General features: G+C 34.9%; 3 protein-coding genes and 1 pseudogene across 5 annotated transcripts; 2 read left to right on the top strand and 2 right to left on the bottom strand.

Moving 5' to 3' along the window:
* Positions 1–8,678: 8,678 nt before the first annotated feature.
* Positions 8,679–11,982, top strand: LOC120122427 (protein ecdysoneless homolog). 2 transcript variants are annotated; one of them, XM_039141558.1, is made up of 6 exons: positions 8,679–9,775; positions 9,806–9,862; positions 9,940–10,272; positions 10,378–10,505; positions 11,241–11,395; positions 11,681–11,982. In XM_039141558.1, exons 1-6 carry the CDS (start codon positions 8,763–8,765, stop codon positions 11,858–11,860), a joined length of 1,866 nt encoding a protein of 621 aa, XP_038997489.1. In that variant the 5' UTR covers positions 8,679–8,762; the 3' UTR covers positions 11,861–11,982. The 2 variants fall into 2 exon arrangements, with proteins under 2 accessions (XP_038997489.1, XP_038997488.1); XM_039141557.1 differs by having other exon boundaries at positions 8,680–9,862; positions 11,681–11,981.
* On the bottom strand, positions 11,106–22,811 carry LOC120122430. Of its 2 annotated transcripts, XM_039141561.1 has the most exons (4): positions 22,498–22,804; positions 22,100–22,458; positions 21,049–21,117; positions 11,106–11,137 (listed from the first exon to the last, which is right to left on the bottom strand). In XM_039141561.1, exons 1-3 carry the CDS (start codon positions 22,608–22,610, stop codon positions 21,068–21,070), a joined length of 522 nt encoding a protein of 173 aa, XP_038997492.1. In that variant the 5' UTR covers positions 22,611–22,804; the 3' UTR covers positions 11,106–11,137; positions 21,049–21,067. The 2 variants fall into 2 exon arrangements, with proteins under 2 accessions (XP_038997492.1, XP_038997491.1); XM_039141560.1 differs by lacking the exon at positions 11,106–11,137 and having other exon boundaries at positions 20,825–21,121; positions 22,498–22,811.
* LOC120122432 lies at positions 13,185–14,534 on the top strand (annotated as a pseudogene).
* On the bottom strand, positions 14,603–17,778 carry LOC120122426 (protein NETWORKED 2D-like). The gene is made up of 2 exons (XM_039141556.1): positions 17,654–17,778; positions 14,603–17,512 (listed from the first exon to the last, which is right to left on the bottom strand). The coding sequence occupies exons 1-2, from the start codon at positions 17,745–17,747 to the stop codon at positions 14,751–14,753; spliced, it is 2,856 nt and encodes a 951-aa protein (XP_038997487.1). The 5' UTR covers positions 17,748–17,778; the 3' UTR covers positions 14,603–14,750.
* Positions 22,812–23,438: the final 627 nt, after the last annotated feature.

Genomic DNA, 23,438 nt, shown 5'->3' with positions numbered 1-23,438 from the left:
AATTTCGGATAGTCATTTCGTGGTCATCAGGGTTAGAATTTTGTAGTTGAATAGGAGGTCGATTTGGAGGTCGGTTTGGAGGTCGATTTGAACGACTAGACGATGACCTAGGGCATTTATGAGACATGGTTCAAGAAAACGAAATATGATATATACCTGCAATTTTAAAACATATGTATGCAACAATATCAATCCCAAAACTCAAATGTGTCCTCAATATTTCAAGGTTTTCTAAAACTAATCCTAATGAGCAATTTTTGAAAAACTCTTTGAAAATAAGTTTGAAAATCATTATATAGTTTTCAAAACAACATAATTAAATAAAAACAACAACAATTTTTTAAAACAAAACATTTTTTTATTTCGAAAATTTTGAAAATTTTGAAAAATATTGTGTTTTTGATTAAATTAGTTGTAGATTATAGTTCTAAACTATAATTTAACAAATGTCTGATATCTAATTCATCCTAGAACTAATTAAAACTAGTCCTAAGTTCAAAAATCAATAAAATAGAGTTTTTAGAAAAATTACCTTGAAAGTTTTGGATTTGAATGAGATTCGTTATAGTTTGCACGATTTTGATGATCGTAACATGATTAGAAGTTGAATTCCGACTTGAATCGTTGAAAATAAGTAGAGTGGAGCTTTTGAGTGTTTACAGAGGGAACGATCGAGTGTTTTGATATTGGGATTTTAGCAAAAATTTGATTTTTAGGGATTTAAAGCGTAAACCCAACATGGGGTATCGATACCCTTATAGGGGTATTGATACACATTCAAAGAGGATATCGATACACGTTGAAGGAGTATCGATACCTGTTTTAGGGGTATCGATACACTGTGCACAAAAATGTCAAAAATCTGCATTTAAACACTTAGAATGCTAAATTAATGAGCCCTAGTGGTATTGGAAACTCATATTACGAAAATTAACTATGTTCAATCAATCAAATCTATTCTTAAATTTTATTTGAACAAATTATTAATTTTCTCTAAGAATCATAAACCCCCTAACTATTAGCATAGAATGCACTCAAAAATGTTATTTTTATAAGAATTTTTCATCTTTTAATTAAAAGTGCTAAAATCATGTTAAACACTAAGTGAATATAGGTATGTTAAACCTAATTCTCTCATAAGTGTACAAAATCTTTCTTTGTCTAAAGGTTTTGTAAAAATATCCGCTAATTGGTGCAAAGTATCAACAAATTCTAAAACTACATCTTCTTTAGTGACATGATCTCCAATGAAAATAATGTCTAATTTCAACGTGCTTAGTTCTAGAGTGTTGGATGGGATTTTTAGTGAGACAAATAACACTAGTATTGTCACACTTGATAGGTATGGTACCTACTTCAATTCCATAATCTAAAATTTGTTGTTTCATCCATAAAACTTGTGCACAACAACTATCGGCTGAAATTTATTCCGCTTTAGTGGTAGATAATGCAACATACTTTTGTTTCTTTGAAAACCAAGAAATCAACATATTTCCTAGGAATTGACAAGTATCATAGGTGTTTTTCCTATCTATTTTGCATCCTCCATAATCCGCATCAGAGAAGGCATACAAGCTAAAGCTAGAGTCTCTAGTATACCAAAGTCCTAAACTAGGAGTATCCTTAAGGTATCTAAAGATTCTCTTAACTGCTAGTAAATGTGATTCCTTAGGGCATGATTGAAATCTAGCACAAAAGCAAACACTAAATATAATGTATGGTCTACTTGCGGTTAGATAAAGTAAATAATCAATCATTGACCTATATAATTTAACATCAACACATTTACCTCCTTCATCTTTGTCAAGCTTTATTGATGAGCTCATTAGAGTGGCATGGGGTTTTCTATTTTCCAATCCAAACTTCTTGAGCATATCCTTGACATACTTTGCTTGATTGATGAAGATGTCATATTTTCTTTGCTTGAATTGGAGTCCCAAGAAATATGAGAGCTCCCTCATCATGCTCATCTCAAATTCACCTTGCATTAGCTTTGAAAATTATTGGCAAAGAACATCATTAGTAGAACCAAATATTATATCATCAACATAAATTTGAATTACTAATAAATCTTTACCTTTTCTCTTTAAAAACAATGTAGTGTCAACCTTCCCTTTTGAAAAACCTTTTTCTATTAAAATATTTGACAATCTTTCATACCAAGCTCTAGGAGCCTGTTTTAAACCATAAAGTGCTTTTGTCAATTTAAAAACATGATTTGGAAATTTTGAATCTTCAAAACCTGGAGGTTGTTCCACATACACTTCTTCTTTTATAAAACCATTTAAAAATGCACTTTTAACATCCATTTGATATAATTTAAATTCATTGAAACATGCAAATGCTAATAATATTCTAATTGCTTCCATCCTAGCTAAGGGAGCATAAGTTTCATCATAGTCTAATCATTCTTCTTGAGTATAGCTTTGAGCAACAAGTCTAGACTTGTTCCTTACTATATTACCACTTTCATCGAGCTTATTCCTAAATACCCATCTAGTACCTACAGTAGATTTATTACTAGGCCTTTCAATTAATGACCATACTTTATTTCTCTCAAATTGATTTAACTTTTATTGCATAGCCATAATCCAATGTTCATCATTTAATACTTCTTTGATGTTCTTAGGCTTTATGCATGAGATAAATGTAACATAATTACATATATTTCTAAGAGAAGATCGAGTTGTTACCCCTTTGGATGGATCGCCTATTATTTTACCATTCTTGACATAGTTGTACTCTCTTAGGTAAGAGACTTCCCTTTCTTCAATGGTTGGATTCTCGAGAACATCGTGAGTTTCCTCATTTTTCGCTTCTTCCTTTGATGATGATTCTCCAATGTCATGTCTAACGTCATTTGTGTTTATAATACCTACATTATCATTCACACAAGAATCCTTCCTTGGAAGGGGATTATCATCGAAAACAACATGTATAGACTCTTCTACCACTAAAGTTCTTTTATTAAATATTCAATAAGCTTTAGAATTTAAGGAATAACCCATAAAAATTCCTTAATCACTTTTAGCATCAAATTTGCCAAGATTGTTTTTACTGTTGTTTAAAACAAAACATTTACATCCAAAAGGATGAAAATAGCTAATGTTAGGTATTTTATTTTTGAAAATTTCATATGGAGTTTTATTTAAAATAGGCCAAATCATTACTCGATTTATAATATAATAAACGGTATTTGTGGTTTCCGCCAAAAAATATTTTGGCAAATTGTTTTCACAAAGCATGGTTCTAGCCATTTCTTCTAAAGTTCAATTTTTCCTCTCAACAACTCCATTTTATTGAGGGGTTCTAGGTGCTAAAAATTATGGCTAATACCATTAGAATTACAAAATTCAGTAAATCCAAGATTTTCACATTCAGTGCCATGATCACTCATAACACTAGAGATGGAGTAACCTTTTTCATTTTGGATTACGTTTGAAAACGTGATGAATTTTTCTAATGCTTCATCTGTAGTACTTAAGAATGGAACTCAAGTATATCTAGAATAGTCATCTACCAAGACAAATGCATATTGTTTTCCACTCAATCTAGTAGTCCTAGTTGGCCCAAAAAGATCTATATGGATCAATTGTAATACTCTACTAGTTAATACATCATTAATAGACTTAAAGTACTCTCTTCTATGTTTTTCTTTAGCACATGCATCACAGATTTTATCATTTTCAAGTTTTAGCTTTGGCAATCCTCTTACTAAATCTCCTTGAATAAATCGTTGTAAAACACTCATACTAGCATATACTAGTCTCCTATGTCATAGCAAACTATCATGTTCATCCTTAGCAACTAGGCATAAGTTAGTCATATTTATAGAATCTAAATGCACCATGTATATGTTTCCTATTCTATGACCAACAAGCATAATCTGATTAGATGCAATGTCAATGACTTTACAACCATTAGTTTCAAACATGACATTGTATCCCTTATCGCATAATTGACTAATACTCAATAGATTATGCTTTAACCCATTCACATATAACACATTTTTAATTTGTATGGAAGAGGTATTACCTATAGTACCTATACCTTCAATGTGACATTTTGAATTATCACCAAAAGTCACCTCTCCTCTATTTTTGTCGTTTAGCTCTATGAATCGGCTCTTATCTCTAATCATGTGTCTTGAGCATCCACTATCAAGGTACCATGAGTTTGAATTTGTTTCTCATGCCTTGTAGCAATGGTCATTTCCCTACAAACATAGATTAATTTTTTATTTTTGGTACCCAAATTCTTTTGGGTCCATATTCATTAGTTTCTAAAATCCTAGTCTCATTGGGTATCCATTTGTGTAGGATATCCTTATCTTTAGTAGTAATGAGTTCTTTAGGAACCCATATACTTCTAACAATTTTACCATTAAAGGTTCTTTGAGGATCTCTATGATTGTAGTTTTTAAAACTTTTTTTAACGAAGTTGGATTTTGAATTTTCTCATTTTTTCAAAACGTTTTGTCCAACTTTATTAAAAGAAGCTTTAAGATCATCAATTTCTTTTTTATGATCATCGTTAACCTTTAAAAGTAAATTATGTAAATAAGAAAATTTCTTTTCAAACTCATCTAGTTTGATTTGCAAATCTTTGACTTTACTTTCAATATCATTGTTCGTCTTGGTCATGAGATTATTTTCGTTTTTCAATTTTGAAATATCTTTCTTATATTTCGAAAATAATTTTTCATAATCCGAAGCCAACCCAATATATTCCTCTACTAACTCATCAAATGAATAATCTTCAAAATCAGATGAGTTAGAGGTTACCTGAGAGCTTTCCCTGATAGCCATCAAGCACAAGTTTACTACTTCTTGTTCCTCTTCATTGGAAGCTTCTTCATCGCTCCATGTAGCCACGTGTGCCTTGTGCTTTATTTTCGATTGGCCCTTCTTCTTCAATTATGGGCAATCTTACTTGACATGACTTGGATTTTTACATTCGTAGCAAATGATATGGTCTTTTTCCTTCGGTTAATTTTTGAAGCCTTCATTTCATTTGAATTTTCTTCCTCGGTTGGGCTTCATCAGTTTTCTGAACTGCTTGGCAAATAATGTCATTTTCTTGTCATCGCCATCTTCATCCGAATCACTCTCATCTTTTTGTAGATTTGAGAGCAACTCTAGCGTTCTTCTTCTTCATCTCCTTCTTTGTTTCGTTTATCTTTTCGAGGTCTACCTCATCTTGAAGCATCGTTTCATGCGTGAAGAGAGAACCAATTAGCTCATCGAGGGTTAAAGATTTTAAATTTTTAGCCTCGATAATCGTTATCTTCTTTGATTGCCAAGCTTTTGGAAGTGAGTAAAGTAACTTCCTTACAACCTTCTCGTTTGGAACGATCTCTTCATATGATTTGAGACCATTGACAATCACATAAAATCTATTCGTCATATCTTTGATGTCTTTATTCGGTTTCATCCTGAAATTTTCATAGCTATGAGTTAGAAGACTAATTTTAAATTATTTTACCTCGTTTATGCCTTCATGAGTGACTTGTAGTTTATCCCATATTTCCTTGACAGTTGTACAAGATGAAACTCTTCCGTATTCATCTGGTCCAAGAGCACAAAATATAATATGGATAGCCTTTGAGTTGAGCTTGAACATTCTTGTCTCTGCTTCACTCCACAATCTTGAATGAATGAAAGGTATGATGTATCCGTCATCTATAATATTTCATGCTCCCATGTCACTTGCTTGAATGAAGTATCTCATTCTATTATTCCAATAAGCATAATTAGCTCAATTGAATAAATAAGGCTTGTTGACAGGCATTGAATCAAGAATAAAGCCATAGTTTGAAGTTGAGGCCATTGATGACTTGATTATCGATATAACTCTTCCCGAATCGACTCAAGAGGCAGTTAAACCTTCAAATGAGTTAGGCTCTGATACCAATTGTTGAGTTAATCAATCGATGAAATAGCCAAGAGGGGGTGAATTGACAATTAAAATTTTGGTGGAAGCTTTTGCAGAAAATAGAAAATATTTGCACATTGATTTAGAGTGGTTCGACTTTCTCAACCAAAGTCTATGTCCACTACCTTAGCTATCCACACTAAGGATTTTCCAACAAATTCACTAATTTGTTCTTTCTTTTGAGGACAAAGAGTAACCTTACAACTCCCTCAAGAATTATACCCCAAATTCTTGAGAACACTCTCTCCCAAAGAAAAGATTACAACTTTCACAAACTTACTGAAAAACCTCACAAGGCAAGATGTTTGCACAATTCTAGAACAAGAAAAGAACACTCAAAGATGATTACAAATGAGCACAATATGTGTTCTTGAAAGCAAAATGAATATTGAATGAAAATTGGCTTGAATTGCACAAACTTGATGTTTGATGCTTTCTCTCTTAAAACCTTGGATTAATTCTAGCCGTTGGGAATCATTTGGGTGATGTTAAAGCCGTTGTAGTGTGAAATCCTCTTGAAAAAGGCTATTGGGAGCGTGGGGTATCGGTACACCTTCAATGGGTATCGGTATCTGCAGTGTAAATTTCAAATATTTCGACCGTTAAATGACTAAAGGTATCAGTACCTCTAGGGGGAATCGATACCCATTGGGCATTCTTTTCTTCTCGGAGCCAAAGTTAACACAAGGGTATCGGTACCTCTGGTTTAGGTATCGGTACCTCTGGTTTAGGTATCAGTACATTTTTGCATAGGGGTATCGGTACCCTATGAGGGGTATCGGTACCCATTTGACATTCTGTTTTTCTTGGAGCCGAAATCAACATATTTGAAGTATAAAACACAATTTTACACTTAAGTAAGGTTTGAAATTGACATTTGAAAACTTGGAGTAATACTTTGATATTCGAATAATTTAATCGAATATATAAATTAAAATTCAATATAAAATCTTAAAATTCATTAACACTTTATTTGTTATATCGAAACATCAAAATGTTTTCAACAGGTTTTGTAATAATGAAACTGGTTTTGTCATATTTTTACCTGTTATTTTATATGTATTGATACATTTTTATAAAGTATCGATACTTTCAACATATCTTGTAGCTCTTTATCGGTTTTGTCATAATGAAACTGATTTTGTCATATTTTTACCTGTTATATTGTTATGTATCGATATATTTTTATAAAGTATCGATACTTTCAACATATCCGGTAGCTCTTTACCGGTTTTGTCATAATGAAACTGGTTTTGTCATATTTTTACCTGTTATATTGTTATGTATCGATACATTTTTATAAATTATTGATACTTTATAGGTGTTATTACTGCTTTTCTTTTAAATTCCAAAAGTGCCGATACTTATTTAAATGGAATTGATACTTTCAACATATCAGGTAGGTAGTTTAATGTAATAGGTATCGCCTATTTTTTTACCGTTTACATTATTAACAACCTTAAAAAAACCGGTAGGTATTTTAATGTAATAGGTAACACCTATTTTATTTTATCTTTTACATTATTAGCAATCTTTAAACAAATCGGTAGGTATTTTAATGTAATAGGTAGCGCTTATTTTTTTACTGTTTACATTATTAGCAACCTTCAAAAAAACCGGTATGCAGTTTAATATAATAAGTAGCGCTTATTTTTTTTTTACCGTTTACATTATTAGCCGTTTTTAACAGGACACTTGTTTAACCAGTTACGTCTTTTTTAGCCTTTTTTTAACCGCCTCACACCAAAACTTCTCCAAAGTTGATGGTGTTGAATATTTAGTGGTTGAAGGAGAGGGAGGAGACATGAAGAAGGACGAGATGTAATTTTCTTTTAAATATTTTTAAAATATAATAATTTATTTTTAAATTAAAAAATATTTAAAATTATCATAATACTAAACGTGTCACTTAATTAAATTTTTTTGAAAATCATTACAGATAAAACACATAAAATAATAACATTTGTAATATTAAACACATAAATCCCGTTAGAAAATAATTTAAACATCTAAGAGTGCGTTTGGTTAACGGAATATAAGATTACCAGCTAGGAATGTTGTATTTTGTGTTTGGTTGGTTTAGCAAGAATGTAATATTACCTTGTTTGGTTAAAGAAATAAAAGATTATTGGAATGTATATTTGACCAAATTATCCTTATTATATATTTATTTTTTAACAAGTTGGAAAATATTTATGTGCTTTCTTTATAAAATTTAAATTCATAAAATTTATATAAATTTTTTACAAAATTGAAAATATAAAAAGGTTTAATGAAAGGGTAAAATTTTATTTTAACCTCTGAACTTCATATAAAATTTTAATTATAGATTTTTTTTGTAAATCTAAAATAGTTTAAGGATAAATTTATAATTTAACTTTCATAGATTTTTTATTTTTCAATGAGAGAATAATGATATTTTTTTAAAAAAAAATTTAAGGGTATTTTAATATAAAACGTCGGTAATCCAACAATACCTAAGAGAAGGGGTAATGACATTCTTGATAATATACAAAAAAATATCTACTATTAATAATAAAATATTACCAAAAAAAAGATTCCCAACCAACTAAATGAGAGAATATAGATTACATTCCAATAAAAATTTCACATCTTCTTATCCAAATAGCCCCTAAAGTAAAAATTTTGTTGTTTGGATTATAAATGAAGCCTATTTTTATCTAAAAAGGGCTGAAAACGTGGCTTTATCCCGCGTAGTACAAATATAGGTCTCTCGAATTCTCTACTTCAAACCACTTCAAGAATATTCAGGTTTCTTCAAGTCTATATAACCAAATAATTCAAGCCCGCCGCTTCAACCGCCGTCTATGGCGACGACACCGCCATTCTTACACTCAATCAACCCCAACCCTTTAACTCAAGCCTCCTCTCGCCTCCCAGACGACACCGTGTTCTACTCCATCTACCCAGACAATTCCTTTTCCCAAGACTCCCTTCAATCCCTTCACCTCCAAATCCTCAATTCCGTTTCCCCTTTCGTTTCCTCTTACATTTGGCAGCACGAACCCTTCACTCTCTCCATTTCCTTCCACCCATTTCCTCATCTGCAAGGCCGCCTCCGTTTCGGCGACAATCTAAACGACGAATGGTTCACCGTTTTCCTCCTCTTCCAAATCTCTCTCTCTTTCCCTTCCCTTTCCATCCAAGTCCACGATTCCGATGGCGAGTTCCTCCTGATTGAAGCCGCTTACCATCTCCCTCGTTGGCTAAACCCCGAAAACTCTAAAAACCGCACGTTTATCCGACGCGGGAAACTCCATATCATCCCCAAAAGCTCCCTCGCCAACCCAACCGTAATCGAATCCCTAAAATTCCTAACAGAAATCGGACAAGCCGCTGTCGCGCCGGATTCGATTCAATCCGTCATACAAAGCCGGATCGCAGGGTATCCAGAGAAAGCGAAACTGAACACTCATACAGTGAGGGTTCGGGTTCCGGTGACGGTAGCGCAGGTGTTGAAACACAGGCCGTCGTTGATTTCTTTAGCCGTGGAAGGGTTTTACGACCGCGATCTGGATTCGATGAAACACGCGGCGAAGATGGAACAGTTTTTGAAGGGAGGGAAAGACGTGGAGATGGTTTCAGTGGCGGTTAAGATGTCGAGGGCGATGTACGCGCAGCTGATGCAGCAGAGGTTTCAGGCGCCGAAGTGTTATCCGATGCCGCCGAAAAAGGGTGATTTGGAGGCGGAGCTGGGGATGAAGATAGCGTGTGGGTTTGAGATGATGTATCAGGAAAAGAAGAAAGAAGGGGAAGAAGGGAAAGGGAGTGACTGGAAAATGTACAAAGAGAGTTTGGAGAAGAGTGGGTATTTCAAAGGGTTGATTCCTGGGTCTAAAGAGTATAATAGGTTGATGGAGAAAGCTGAAGAATATTATAGGAACAGTTCTTTGTTTCCCAATACCGGGTATGATTTTGGTTTCTTACCTCATTTTTCTAATCGGTATTACAGTTCTGAGCCTGTGTCTGTGATTATTGTTGCAGTGAAATGCTGAATGCTCCTGTGAGACAAATAGATGAGATTCTTTCTTTACCATATTCAGCGGATGATTTTAAGAATAAGGATATTCCACATTCCGATGATGATTCCTGGCTTTACAGTGGAGAGGAGGAGTTGAACTCTGTTCTCCTGGATAGGCAAAAGGAGATGGAACTTTATGAGCTTAAACACAAAAAGAAGTCAAAAGAGCAGCAGGGTACTGATGCATCATCCAGCTCAAAAGGTGAAGATTTTGATCTTAGTGAGCTTGTGAAAACTATGCAGGGCTTTATCCATAAGGTGTCAAGCTATGAGGGAGCTGAGGTTCCTGTAGACAGGTTGGTGGACCTTTTAATCTAAGCTAATTCTGCTTATGAAATTTGTTCCTAATTTGATCTGTGTATAATAAATTTTCATTATCATATTTTTACCTCCATTTGCAGGGATCCTAAAGAAGTGGAACTTGATGTAGAGAGCTTTATGAAGGACGTGGAATCGGTAATAAAATACCAAGGTGATGAAAATTTGACTGGTGATGTGGATGAGGAAGGAACTTCAGACATGGACTTTGGTAAGAACTCTGTGTAACTGGAAAGTGACAGTTTGCATTATTATAGGATTGGCTAATTAAATATGTCACACACAAAAACTATTATCTCTTGCAAACAGGACACATACATAATTGCTCTGTTCATGACCTTCGTGAAACAGTTAATTTCCCATAAGTTACTTGAATAATAGTCATCCATTTTCAGTGATATGCATACTTACACTTTTTTTGGCCTGAAACTCTGGATTATCATTTATAATTTAGATTCGGTTATTTTCATGTCTACAACACCTTAATTTTCTCAACATATGTCTGAATGTATATGATTTAGATATCTGAGAGACATCACTTTGTGCAACTAGGGAATGGGTGAAATTTGATTCCTTGTTTTATATTTGCCCGTTTGGAATTATATTACTGAAGTTGAAAGGCAATTTTTTTATGACTTGGGATATGGAAAGTGGTTTATATTTTGTAGTTCATAGTTTAAAGCAATCGTTTTATAAAAAATTTAGTGCTTTTAGATTCAACCATTTGTCTTCTCCTAAAAACAACTTCTCAAAAAGTTGTCCCTTTTCTTTGTTGGTGAGGGGGCTGTTGGCCATTTTTATCGAGGCTTCTCACTTCCCTTTCCCTACTGTATATACATTAGTCTAATAAACAGGTGCAGAAGTGCTTTAGCAGATGATCAGGGAATTAAATGTTCCTCTCTAAATATTTTAGGGACTGATTGAAATTTATTAATGGAACTTTCAGATGAATCTGAGGATGGAAGTGACATGTCTGATCGTGAGGACGGAGAGGATTCCTTCATGCATTCTTATTCTGATGTTATGAATGATGAACTGAAGAGTACTACCCTCAAGAAAAGCTTCGTTCATGCAAATGAGCAGACCTCCAATAAGAATGAGGTATATTTTTGCCTTTTGCATAGGGATACTATATTGGACTTCAACATGACACATCCCAAATTCCCAATGTTTTACCATTTGTAATTCATGAATTCTGCTGCTATAGAGAATCTGTGATTGGAACTATATGTTTGACAGAAGTGTGAATGACTTTGCTTTAGACGACTGAAACACAGAGACATTGTAAATCTAGGCTTTGCTTATGTTTTCTGTTGGCCAACATATTTCGGTCTCAGTTTGTTGACTGCAGCATGGTCCTTAATGTGCGAGTATATATTGTTTCAGGGAACATCCAATGCAACAGAAGATATGGAGGAAGAGTTTAGTCCTGTGGATGTGGATGTCAACCTTGTTAAAAATCTGCTAGACTCATTTTCTTGTCAACAAGGACTTCCTGGTCCAACTTCCAATTTGCTTGGGCTGATGGGCGTAAAGCTTCCTAAGGATGACAGTAAGGGAAAATGAGATTGTACCCGGAAATATTAGATATCCATTGTATTTATGTGTAGTTGCCGCTTAACCTAAAATGCAGCAAGTAGCTATGAAAATTTTATATCTAGAATCCACCGCAATTTTCAACCTGTGCTTCAGTCGTAGGATTAGAGTCTTCATTTTTTCGCTGTATAATTTGACAAGTTCAAAAGGTGCATATGACTTGAACATGGGTTTATGGGTTACCCCACCTTTCTAAAAGAGATGGAATCCGGTTTTAACAAAGCTGGGTGTCGGAGCTTTTTAACGATAAACTAATGCAGCAGACGATGTGCTTTTAGCACTTTATGGGGTGATGTCTCAAGGAAGGAGAGCAGGTCTTCTTATTTGTGAAAATTTGGGCAATTTGCTTCATTGATCCAAAAACTACAAAGAATGACAAACAAACAAAATTTTGTAGAGGTCTATTATAAGAATGACTTTTCCAATCTAGTTTGTTTTGTTTGCAATTACCAAAACTCAAATTCATGATATTTAAGAAATGTAATGTCTTGTTTCATTAAACTAATTAATTGTTGGTGTTTATTAATTTTTATTTTGCGTAATTAAAAATAAATATAAATGTAGAACAAATATAAATATAGACCTAAATGGAACCTTAATTCCATAAGCTCATTTGATAAATGTATATCTGACAAATATGATTTGAATTTGATTATTTAAATTGATTTATATGATTTGATACTTTATATAAGTTCAAGTATGATGATTCAAAATGATTTAAAACTTAAAACAAAGAGAATCAATTTAAATTTGACTTGAATTTTAGCTGGATCTATATGGAATCGAATTAAAAATAACTTAAATCGAATATATCTTGATTAGAAAATATCTTGAATGAGAGGAGCGAATAGCAACACACCGTCCCTCACCAACAATGCAGAAAACACTCGTATGACATGTCTGGTTACCAGAGTAAAGGTGTAATCTATTGGTCGTGATATAATTTTTAAGATTAATGTTGTTTGGAGTATTATTTTGATAATTATATTTAAAATGGGGTTATTCCCATAAATTAGCCCATACACTACTAAATGCGTTTAAGGCGAATGCTGTTAATGGAATAAGAAAAACTAAAAAAAATCCATGGAGAAGATGTCAGTGTCTGTGTGTGACCGAGATCTACAAAATGGGATCTGTCTCGTGATTCTTGTTGTTGTCTATTTTGAGCTCATTTCTATATTTTATTCTTCAAGACATTGACTCATCCTTAGAAACCCTGTCACCAGTTCACCACCAATCAATTAGTACTCCAAGGAATCCAACTTTGAAACAAAGGAACGGTTGTCGTCTAATAACAAACAGGTTCATGTCTGATTCAACTGTTCTCATTGAATCAGTCGTGCAAACATTCATTTGAACTAATTATCTGTGTCCTTTTACATTGACTAGTGACTCTTTTAATCCTGTTCCATTTTCTCTTTTGGGTTTTTAAGCAAAGAACAGGAGATGGTGCAGACGACTATTGACCACTTGAAGGAAGAACTTCCATTGGAAGAAGGCTCTTTGGTTCTTTCTCAGGATGTTAAGACTGGTCTTGTTCTTTGTTAATGGCTTCTGTACTAATGGAGCTGGAAATCTGGTAAATTGAACTCTACCAAACTTTCTTTCCCCCTCAAACACGTCTTTCCATTGCTGTCTGCTTATAAACCTGAACAACATGTAGTTTCTTCAGGCTTTTAATGATCTAAATCAATAACTTCTGTTATATTTTGGACAAATGGTAATCTGGGTTCTTGTATTCTCTCTTGTTTATACAGGCTCCGATAAAACCTGATAAACAGATATCCGATATGGTTGAGGAATCTGAGAGACTAGCTAGGATATTCTGTGAGAGAAAATGGCCTGTTTTTGCTTTCCTTGATTCCCATCATCCTGATATTCCCGAGCCTCCATCCCCTCCTCATTGCATTGCTGGAACTGATGAATCCAGATTGGTCCCCGGTACTTTATATGACTGCTTATGATTCTTATTTATTCATTAATTTGTTCCTTTTCATTGGATGAATTCAATGACATGTATGTTTATACATACTAGCTCTACAGTGGCAGGAAAATGAGCCGAATGCAACCCTCAGATGCAAAGACTGCATTGATGGTTTCCTTGGTTCTATTGAGAAAGATGGTTCCAATTTGTTTGTAGGCTGGATTAAGAATAATCAGATTAAATCTGTAAGTATATTTTTCCCATGATCATAACAGACAGTTAAGTTTTGATTGTTCTTTTTATAGTTCAGTCTCACATTTCCTTTTTCTGGATCTTGAAGATACTGGTTGTAGGAATATGCACAGATATATGTGTACTGGATTTCGTATCTTCGACATTGTCTGCTCGAAATCGTCAGATTCTGACCCCTCTCGAGGATGTGATCATCTACTCCAGTGCTTGTGCAACTTTCGATCTTCCTGTTCATGTAGCCAGAAATATCAGTGACGCCCTGGCTCATCCTCAGGTACTTAAAGAACCATGGATTATAAGTTTTGAGACTTTAATCCTTATTTTTAGGTTCAAATTGATAAAAAAAAACTCCTTGAAATATTGTTCTTCGGCAGGATCTGATGCATCACATAGGTCTATACATGGAAAAAAGTAGGGGAGCTAAGATTGTATCTGAGGTCTCTTTTGCTGCTCTATAAGACTCCATGTGTATTATATGTGAATTTGCACTGAGATAACCAGTGAAATTATACAAATATTCATCTCATGCTGGTAATTACAGATAGACATATTTAGCCAACAGAAAACATGCTCTTCCAGTTCACACAGAAAATGAGAAAAGGAAAAAGTGTGGTCTTCTGCGAGAGTATTGATAAAAGCGAAGAAAGCATCTTTGAAGCTAACAAACACAATGAAACAGCTTACCTATTTGCTACTATAAAACGATCTTAGACCAATGTATTTTCGATGCAGTGCAGGGTGTACGCAGTCGAATATCGATGTCTTTTGCTTTTTCGGTTTGACACCAAAGATAAATGACCTCAAAGGAATTCTATTCCTAGTATCCGAGTGTTGTTGGCCACTTCGATTGTTCTTGGATCCTGGAAGTTCCAAATCTTCAGTCAACTTTGCCAAAGTCCTCTCAACTTCAAGCTGCAGTGTTCTTGCAATATCTAAACCAGCTTGGAGTTCTTCAGCAACTTTGTTATTCTCTTTTTTCATGTTCGAAATCTCTCCTAGGAATTTCGCCGCTTGGTAACTTGTGAGCCTGAAATCATCATCTGCAGCACTTGCTTTCGATTCCTTTGTTATCTCTTCTTGAATGTCACACAAAGATGAAAATCGGTTCTTCAGTTCATCTTTCAGTAATAAGCTTCTTTCAACCCAAGTATTCAGTTCTGTCTGAACTTCTGTCAGGTGTTGGTACAATGGTTGCACGTCCGATATTAATGGAGACTTCACTGTGCCACTTTCATCCTTCTTTTTTCGCTCATCGAGTTTCAATACCTCAACCTGTATACGCTTCACTCCATTCTCAAACTTCAGTACCTCTTGGACTGCAGTGTTGAATCTGAACCAGCAATCCAAGTTCTCATTTAGCAGTTCATCGATTTTCATACGGAACTTTTCTTCTATTTCTGAAAGAGTTTGAGATTGATTATGGAGCATCTCCCCAATGTCTTCTCTTACTTCCTCTTCGGATGGTGAAACCAGTGAGGTTTCAACCACCATCGATTTCTCAGTACTTACTCTAGGTTCAGCATACTGATCAGTATTGTTGTTTTCACCGAGACCTGTTCGAGAAAGGTTTAATTCCTGACGCAAGGATAGAATCTCTTCGTCTTTCATTGCATTAATGTTCTTCAGTTCCTTTAGCTGCAACATAATATCAGACAGGCTCTTCTGGCTATTCGTCTCTACTTCCATGAGCTTTTTCTTGGTATCCTTGTAGTTCCTAAGCATTGTAATGAGTTCCATCAATATATTCTTCTCTCTGTTGTCCATACTTTCCAAGAATAACTGCTTCCAATATGGCTCCTCCTCGGGCCCTCGTTTGGGTTCTTTCGATTCATTTTCGGCAAGAGTCCGCACTGTCATTGAAGAAGCTTGCTCTTTTATCTGGTATTCATATTTCTCTGAAGGCTTAGAAGTTTCATGACTAACACTGCCTTCATTGGCAGAAACAAGAGTGTCCTCTTCTTTTCGTGATGGAACAGAGACCGCAGCCATCTCCAGTTTCACAATCGGTAAAATTCCACATCCATCACTTGCTTGCTGGTTCATGTCCTTTTGCTTTTCAGTATCCAATTCGGATTTGACATCAGCTGGAGAGTTCTCCCTTTCTGATACATCAGCAACCTCAGACTCCTGGCCTGCATTCACCTTCTTCGGCATCTTGTCACAATCATTGATCTTGTTCTCTGATGATTCGATCTCGTCGATTTTGACATTATGCATTTGCACCGAAAGGCGATCTATATTACAACGTGCTTCAGTAAATTGAGTTTGGAGCTCATTGTTTCGGTCTTCTACAATCTGTTTCAAGTCCTGAACCCAATGCAACTTCTCTTCCATCTTCCTTAACTTGTTCATCAAGTGGATTTTTCCATCAGCAAGGCTGCATTTATCAACATCTAAAGCCTGAATCTGGGCTTGAAGTTCATCAGTTTCTACCCTTAGTCTCTCGATAAGAGCCGACTGAGATGAGACCGCAGTTTCTAAGTTGAGCACGTTGTTCACAAGTTCATCAATCTTGTCCTCCATTTCTGCAACACTCAAAGATTCACCGAGGCCAACCTCAAACTTCTCTTTCATCTTATCCACTAAGGACTCCATGTCCATTCTCTTTTTGGTACCTTCACACTCCCCATCTTCTGCGGCAGATGGATTTTCCAGGCCGAATTCGTTTAAGACAAACTTGTTCTTGAGTACAAACAACTTCTCCCTGGCATCCTCAATCCTTTTCTTCTCCACTTTGGTTTCCGTAACCGATCTTTCATGTTTCTCCTGCATCCGAACCAATGTCTCTTCGCATGATCTTAAAGCTGTTTCGGCCATAACATTTCGAGCCTCATTGTCTTCAATGACTCTACCTTCACCAAATTCATCTTCCAAACCACAAATTTTCTGTTGCATTTGGTTTATCTCATTATCTAATTCCCAATACTTCGCCAATCCACTCTCATAACAACTCTTGGCAAACTCTTTCTCGGTTTGCAATGCCAGGACTTGTTTATGAAGCCTATCAATCTCTTCGATTCCCTCCGCTTTCATCGATCCAGATTTAGCAACTGCAATGGTAGCATCTTTTGATGATTTCTTATGTTGCATTTTCTTGGTAGCTGCTGTTATTAAACCCTTGACAGGTAGCTCCGGAACCATGGAGATATTGCCTATGAAGTTTTCCGGAGACTCGACCGGGGACCTCGAGGAGCCATACTCGCCATCGTAGTCCATAGAGAACTGGATTTGATCGGGACAAACGGAAGCAATTGTGGTGTTGGCAGTTTGCAGGTCAGCTGATAAGTGATCGTACCGCTCGGCCAACGCACGGTAAGCTTTGTAAGATTCTTCCACGAAACGAATCAATTCTGGCCTCTTTTTGAAGTACATTTCTGCTCTTATCGCAAAGGTGTCTCCGTCTTCTTCAATGAGTTTAAGCACAGATTTTACCTTTTCCTCCATCTCTGCAAATTTCATAGCATTTTCTCAGAGATTTTCCCACTATATATAGATTCAACTGATATAAATTTTCATAATTTAAAAAAAAAAAACAGGAATCTTTATGATTTAAAGCAGGGTAAGGGAAATATAAACGTATAAAATACCTTGAAGATTACGTTCCAACCATTTTGACTGCTTTGTTCTGACATGGCTAGCCCACCACCATGAATATGCATTGCTAGCAGCTCTTTGCAACATCTTTTTTCAAATTCCTTACTTTTCTTCTGTCTCAAAACACCAAAATGCATGCAAGAAAAAGATCGTCTTTCCTGAGTTTCTGCTAACTGTTATAAGAGCCCCAAAAGTATGCAGAACTCGGTGTTTTTCTCTTACAAGTTGTGTTCTTTTTATTGAATCTTTGTATTCTGAAAGCAATGAAGCTTTCTTCTTTATTTATTTATTTTCAAATAAGCCGCATTGTGCCATAAAAAATCAGTTCAAACGTTTTAGCCAGTAGCATACCTCCCGTGGCATGCTTGCCTCGATTTAACCCATTTTTTCTAATTTAGTTATGATATTTAGTTTTCCGAAGTGTCGAAGAAACAATCAATTTTATTAGAAATGTAAGTTGTTTAAGCTAAACTAAGTCTATTAATGGCTTCGGTTACACTCGATTAATGGAACTTTTTGTTTTGAACTAATTCAATTTGGTTCTGTTCATAATTATTCAAAATTCAATTTTAAAAAATTAATTATTTCATGTAAGATATTAATGCTTCCATATTTTGATAATAGAAGACCCATTTAGTTATAAAAAAATATTTCCGAGCTGACCAAATACTTGCATATTGATCAGTCCACCGCAGACTTGGAATGTGATGGTAAAAGGTTGAATTCCTTTATTAATTTCAACTAGGCACCGAATCGAACGAACACGAACGGGGTATGTTCATGTTCGTTCGTTTAACTTTAATTGAACAAATGAAAGAACACGAACATAAACGAACGAAAAATTTATTGTTTGTGATCGTTCGTTAAGGAATGTAGCTTGTTCGTGTTCTTTCATTTAAATGATAAACAAACACAAATGAACGGACATAAACGAACGTATGTAAACGAACACAAATGAACGGACGTAAACGAACACAATAATGAACATAAATGAACGTAAACGAACATAAATGAAAATAGATTTTTTTTCTTTCCTAACAATTGTAGGATTATATTTTATTTAATTGTTTTTAATTTTTTTTTATTTGTATTTAAAATTAATTGAATTTAAAATATTTATGGGTATCAGATTAAAATTTATTGGGCTTTAATATTTTAAACGGGTCTAGAGAGATTGAGCTAAACATAAATGAATGCACATAAACGAACGAACATAAATGAACGAACATATTACCGAACGTTTACGAACGTAAATAAACGAACGAACCTTCTGTTTATGTTCGTTCATTTAATTAAACGAGCATAAAATATTGTTCATGTTCGTTCGTTTAATAAATAAACGAACTTCCCACCAAACGGTTCACGAACGATTTGCTTAACATTCGATTTATTTACAGGCATAATTTCAATTTGAAAAAGATCTTTTAATAGCGTTTAAGATCAAAGTTAGGAAACGATGTATCGGGTATTTAATTATTTTTAGAAATTATTTGAAGAACTAATTTTCAGCATTTGCAGTTAATTATTCTATTGTGCTAAGAAGAAATAGGGGTTTAAGTGACAATTTAAGACATCTTAGTCTTTAACATTTCAAATTTTAGTAAAAATAATTTATGTCAAATGAAAATCATTAGTTGACTAATAGCTAGTACAATACTTGTCTAACTCGTATCAGGAAGGAGTTGTCATGCACTCTAATTATCTTAGTCTTGCGAGTTCGTCTAAGAGTGTTGGATGCCTTCGCTTGGCATCAGGACTTGCTTTATTTATGATCGTTGAGATGCATTTGTCCTAGCACTTAAAGAGTAAACAATTCCTCACTGCTCCTACAAAAAAAAAGAAAAAAAACCCTTCATCCGTCGAGCAAAGATGTCTCTGAAGACGTCAAGTTGCCTTTTCTCCTGGTTCAAGATAATTACTTCGCTGCTTCTCCTTAAAAATAATGGTCTAAAAAGCTAAGATGTCTTTATCCTGGTAATTCGAATTATTCTAGCGACACTTACATAGGGCATAGAGTTGTCTCTACCCGAAATGCGTCGAGCCATCTCTGCATCACTCACGATGTTATACCAGGAATAAGTTATCCCATAATTCATCGAACTTCCAAAGAATATAGGATGTCTCTGCCTAACTAAAAGAAAATTTTGATTGCCACTATAAGCATAGAGATAGAATTGCCACAATAAGGGGAAACAAAAACCTCCCTTGTTACCCATACCATGACAAAGAAGTTTTTGCCCATTAATCGGATTCCTCCGAAGGTGTTAAGTTGTCTCCTATGTTGGCTATCGTCGATAAAACGTTGAGAATCTTCTATAAATATATATATATACACACATAATTAGAGAAAAGATTCCGACCATACTAACTAAAACATCCCCCAAAACGTTGAGACCCTCAGCATGGAATACATACTGAGGCATCACACACATCCTTGAGTTTATTCAAACATCTCACAAACATTGAGCACCATCCGCTGAAAATAAAATATACACAAGCATAGAAATGACTCCACCTAGTTCGCAAATCATTCACCTAGATCTAATACATGCCAAAATAACGGTTAGAACAGCATTCCTATGCAAGTCTTAAGTAACAAAGCCCTCTACAACATGATCACCGCAGAAGCACCGCCGTCTATTCATTAGCATAAACGCTTTTAAAAAAAGAAATAAAGCTCAAGACTTATTCAGCTACTACAACACGCAAACAATAGAAAGTTGCTTGGAGCCTTAACCGGCAACCCCTAAGGAAAGCTTTTGTTTGCATACGAAAGCAAGAATTTTAACTTAAAGATCACTTTTTATCAGCCATTTTTTGGATCATTGCTTCGGTTAAAAGCCATTGGGCGTCATTGCCAATGCTAACGTTATGTGGGGTTTAGAGAGGGTCAAAACTTGAGACTTATAAGATCAGCGTATACCAAACGCACCTTCTCAACAACTCATTCTCGAAGCTTTTTATGGCAAAAACATCTGCAGGATCTTCGTGCAAGCATCACCAATATTTTTATCTATTGTAGCAGGGAAGATATATAAAGATTGAAGGGAGGTCAATCATGCAAATGAGTAGATGTGTGAAGCAGGGATTTCAACTGTTCATAGTAGAGAAAATAGTATTTACAAAATTGATATGATGATATATTACTATAGGGGAAATATCAAAATTATACACAGTAGAAGTGAGCTGTGATAGCAAGGATCATTTCTTGCGTATTCACATTAATATTATTTACAGAACAAACAACAGGAGTTCATCTTTTGTGTTTCAGCGGGTCATTTCAACCGCAAGCAGGGAGGATGACTAACCAAAACAGAGTGAGATCATGGAAATATATCCATCCTCCATGGCTGTTAACCTTCCGCTGAATCATTTATAGAAACTTCACCATCAGACTGTTGGTCAGTTCAGAAGTTCGGGAAGGATGAAAACCACGGCTGCACCGAGTTGCTTCCCTCTGCATGTTTTAGCCAAAATGCAAAGAAAAATGTTATAGGAAAGAGAACATGTACATCTTTTAACAGCTCAGAAACATCCACAAGTCACAAATAACAAGAACTGCAATATGGAATCCACCACATTGAGGAGATAAGATGATAAGTTCAAAGCCTCACTCTATGCCATAGAAAATTATTCATATAGGCAATTAAATATGAATGTTTAAGAGGCACAATACCAAGCAGCTCTAGATATACTTATAAGCATGCAAGCTGAATTAAGGTCTAACATTAATTGACACCTAAACTATAAAAGGTCACTCAAGTTTGAAGCTAGCAACAAATACATTGGAAGGAAGAACGACAGCAGGGCTGCAACATTAATAATTCACTCTGAAAATTGAGATAATGCAAAGTTCACTTGAGACATTTGGACAAGTTCATCAATGATTACCAACCAATTATCTCAAAATTGTAGATACTTCATACTATCCCAACACTTTCCCCCCAAATCTCACTCTAACATGCAAACAAATAAGACATCCAACAATAAAAAAAGGGGATAAAGGATGCAACAGTTTCTGTTTATACTTTTCCCATATTTAAAGGAACTAAAATAGTCACTTTTAACACTAGAGGCTGCTCTCCACCATTCACTAAGTTCAAAACAACTTGTGTGAAGCTTTTATTCCACTTGAATGTATGTTCCATCACAGCTTTCAATAAATTGAAAAATGGATGCTGCAAGAATTATGTGCTGTGACCATGCAAGCAGCTACACAGGCTGCAAAAAAACGTAGAACTTATTTCATGATGTTACCTAGTAAACTAGGTTTTAAGCAACCCGACGTTCTAGAAACAAAGAAAATTTCGGGTCGAACTGCTCTCTCAATTGTTTCAAACTACAGAATAGTGATATAACTGTGAAGTAGAGACAGCAAAAGCTTACAGTCAAAGCACAAACAGGTATAAGGAACGATAAGTGCAGGATTAAGTTCTCACCAGAAGAGAATCCAGTAGGGAGGTTCTCGATTGCATTCAAGAGCTGGTTATTGGGGCTTTCAACGAGTTCCTTGCAACCAGATCTATAAGATGGAACCAGAACAGCAAACCCACCATCATCTTCATCGTGGCTTTGAAAACCAGGACCATGTGGTTCTTCCCACCCAATGGACCATTCCGGACCTTCTGAGTCATATCCAGACAAATGTACACCATCTGATGGAATCACCACAACATCGCATTCTTTATCTATCACCCTCCTCTCCTCGTTGCCTTGCCACTTTGCCTTTCCTTTCCTTTGGGATATCTTTGTTTGGAATTTAACAGTTTCAGACTCTCTCAAGCCCAATCCCCAGTCACAAGAAGAAGAAGAAGAAGAAGAAGAAGAAGAAGAAGAAGAAGAAGAAGAAGAATTCAGAGGATTTAAAGAAGAACCATTTGAAACAGGCTGTTTCTCCTTATTTCCACCACCCCAAAACCACCATGGAAAACCGGGAAAAGAAACTGCCATCTTTTAACAACATTAAAACTCCATAATCACTTTTTTTAAAAGTTTAAATGGTTAGCTTTCTTGGAGTAAGACAATCAATTAAGCCATCAATCTAGTTCAAAATTAGAACAAAACTTGGAAAGATATTAAATGAATCCAATATTTTTTCAATCATAATTGAAGTAAAAAACTTGTAATTATGGCTCTAGGAAACTGTCTGCTCTACTGATTCTTTTTTCTTTTGTTTAAAGCAAAACAAAATTATCCAGTGAAACGGGTCTTTTTCTAACACCAATTGTTTTCCCCTTAAAAGTCCACCGTTCATGAACCTTATTTTTCTTAGCTCAAAAGGTGTTCAGCTAGAGTCGTCAAAAACACAGAACACCACAAATTTACAACTTCCACCTTAAAAAAACAGTTCCTTTTAGTTTTTTTATATATAAAAAAATTGTTCAAAGCTCAAATTTTTTAAAACATGTGGTTCGATTTTGATTCAAAAAAGATCTTCCAAAGAAAATCGAAATAATCCATGATTGCCAAATGAAATAAGAACTGGGAGAAAAGAATTTCACCGGAAAAAAACTTAGGCTTTTGATCGAGTGGATAAGAAAAACCGAAGCTTTTCGAAAAGCATGTAAAAATCACTGGTAAAAAAAGGTAGAATTAAACATATCGGAGGAGGAGAGAGATTTCATTAACCAATGAATAACTAAAAGGGAAAATAGAAAACCCTAAATTTTACGGTCTCTCACTCATCTGCATTTTTTCCCATTTCTTTCCCTCAAAAGGTTCCTCTTAACCGATAAATGTAGTCTTCTCCTTGAGTTCATAGATACTATTTTAAATGGT

This window comes from Hibiscus syriacus, unplaced genomic scaffold (assembly GCF_006381635.1).
Source record: "Hibiscus syriacus cultivar Baekdansim isolate YM2019G1 unplaced genomic scaffold, ASM638163v2 tig00110387_pilon, whole genome shotgun sequence".
Classification (NCBI taxonomy): Eukaryota; Viridiplantae; Streptophyta; class Magnoliopsida; order Malvales; family Malvaceae; genus Hibiscus; species Hibiscus syriacus.
The sequence above is the reverse complement of the archived record's forward strand: the minus strand, read 5'-3'. Positions and strand labels throughout refer to the sequence as shown.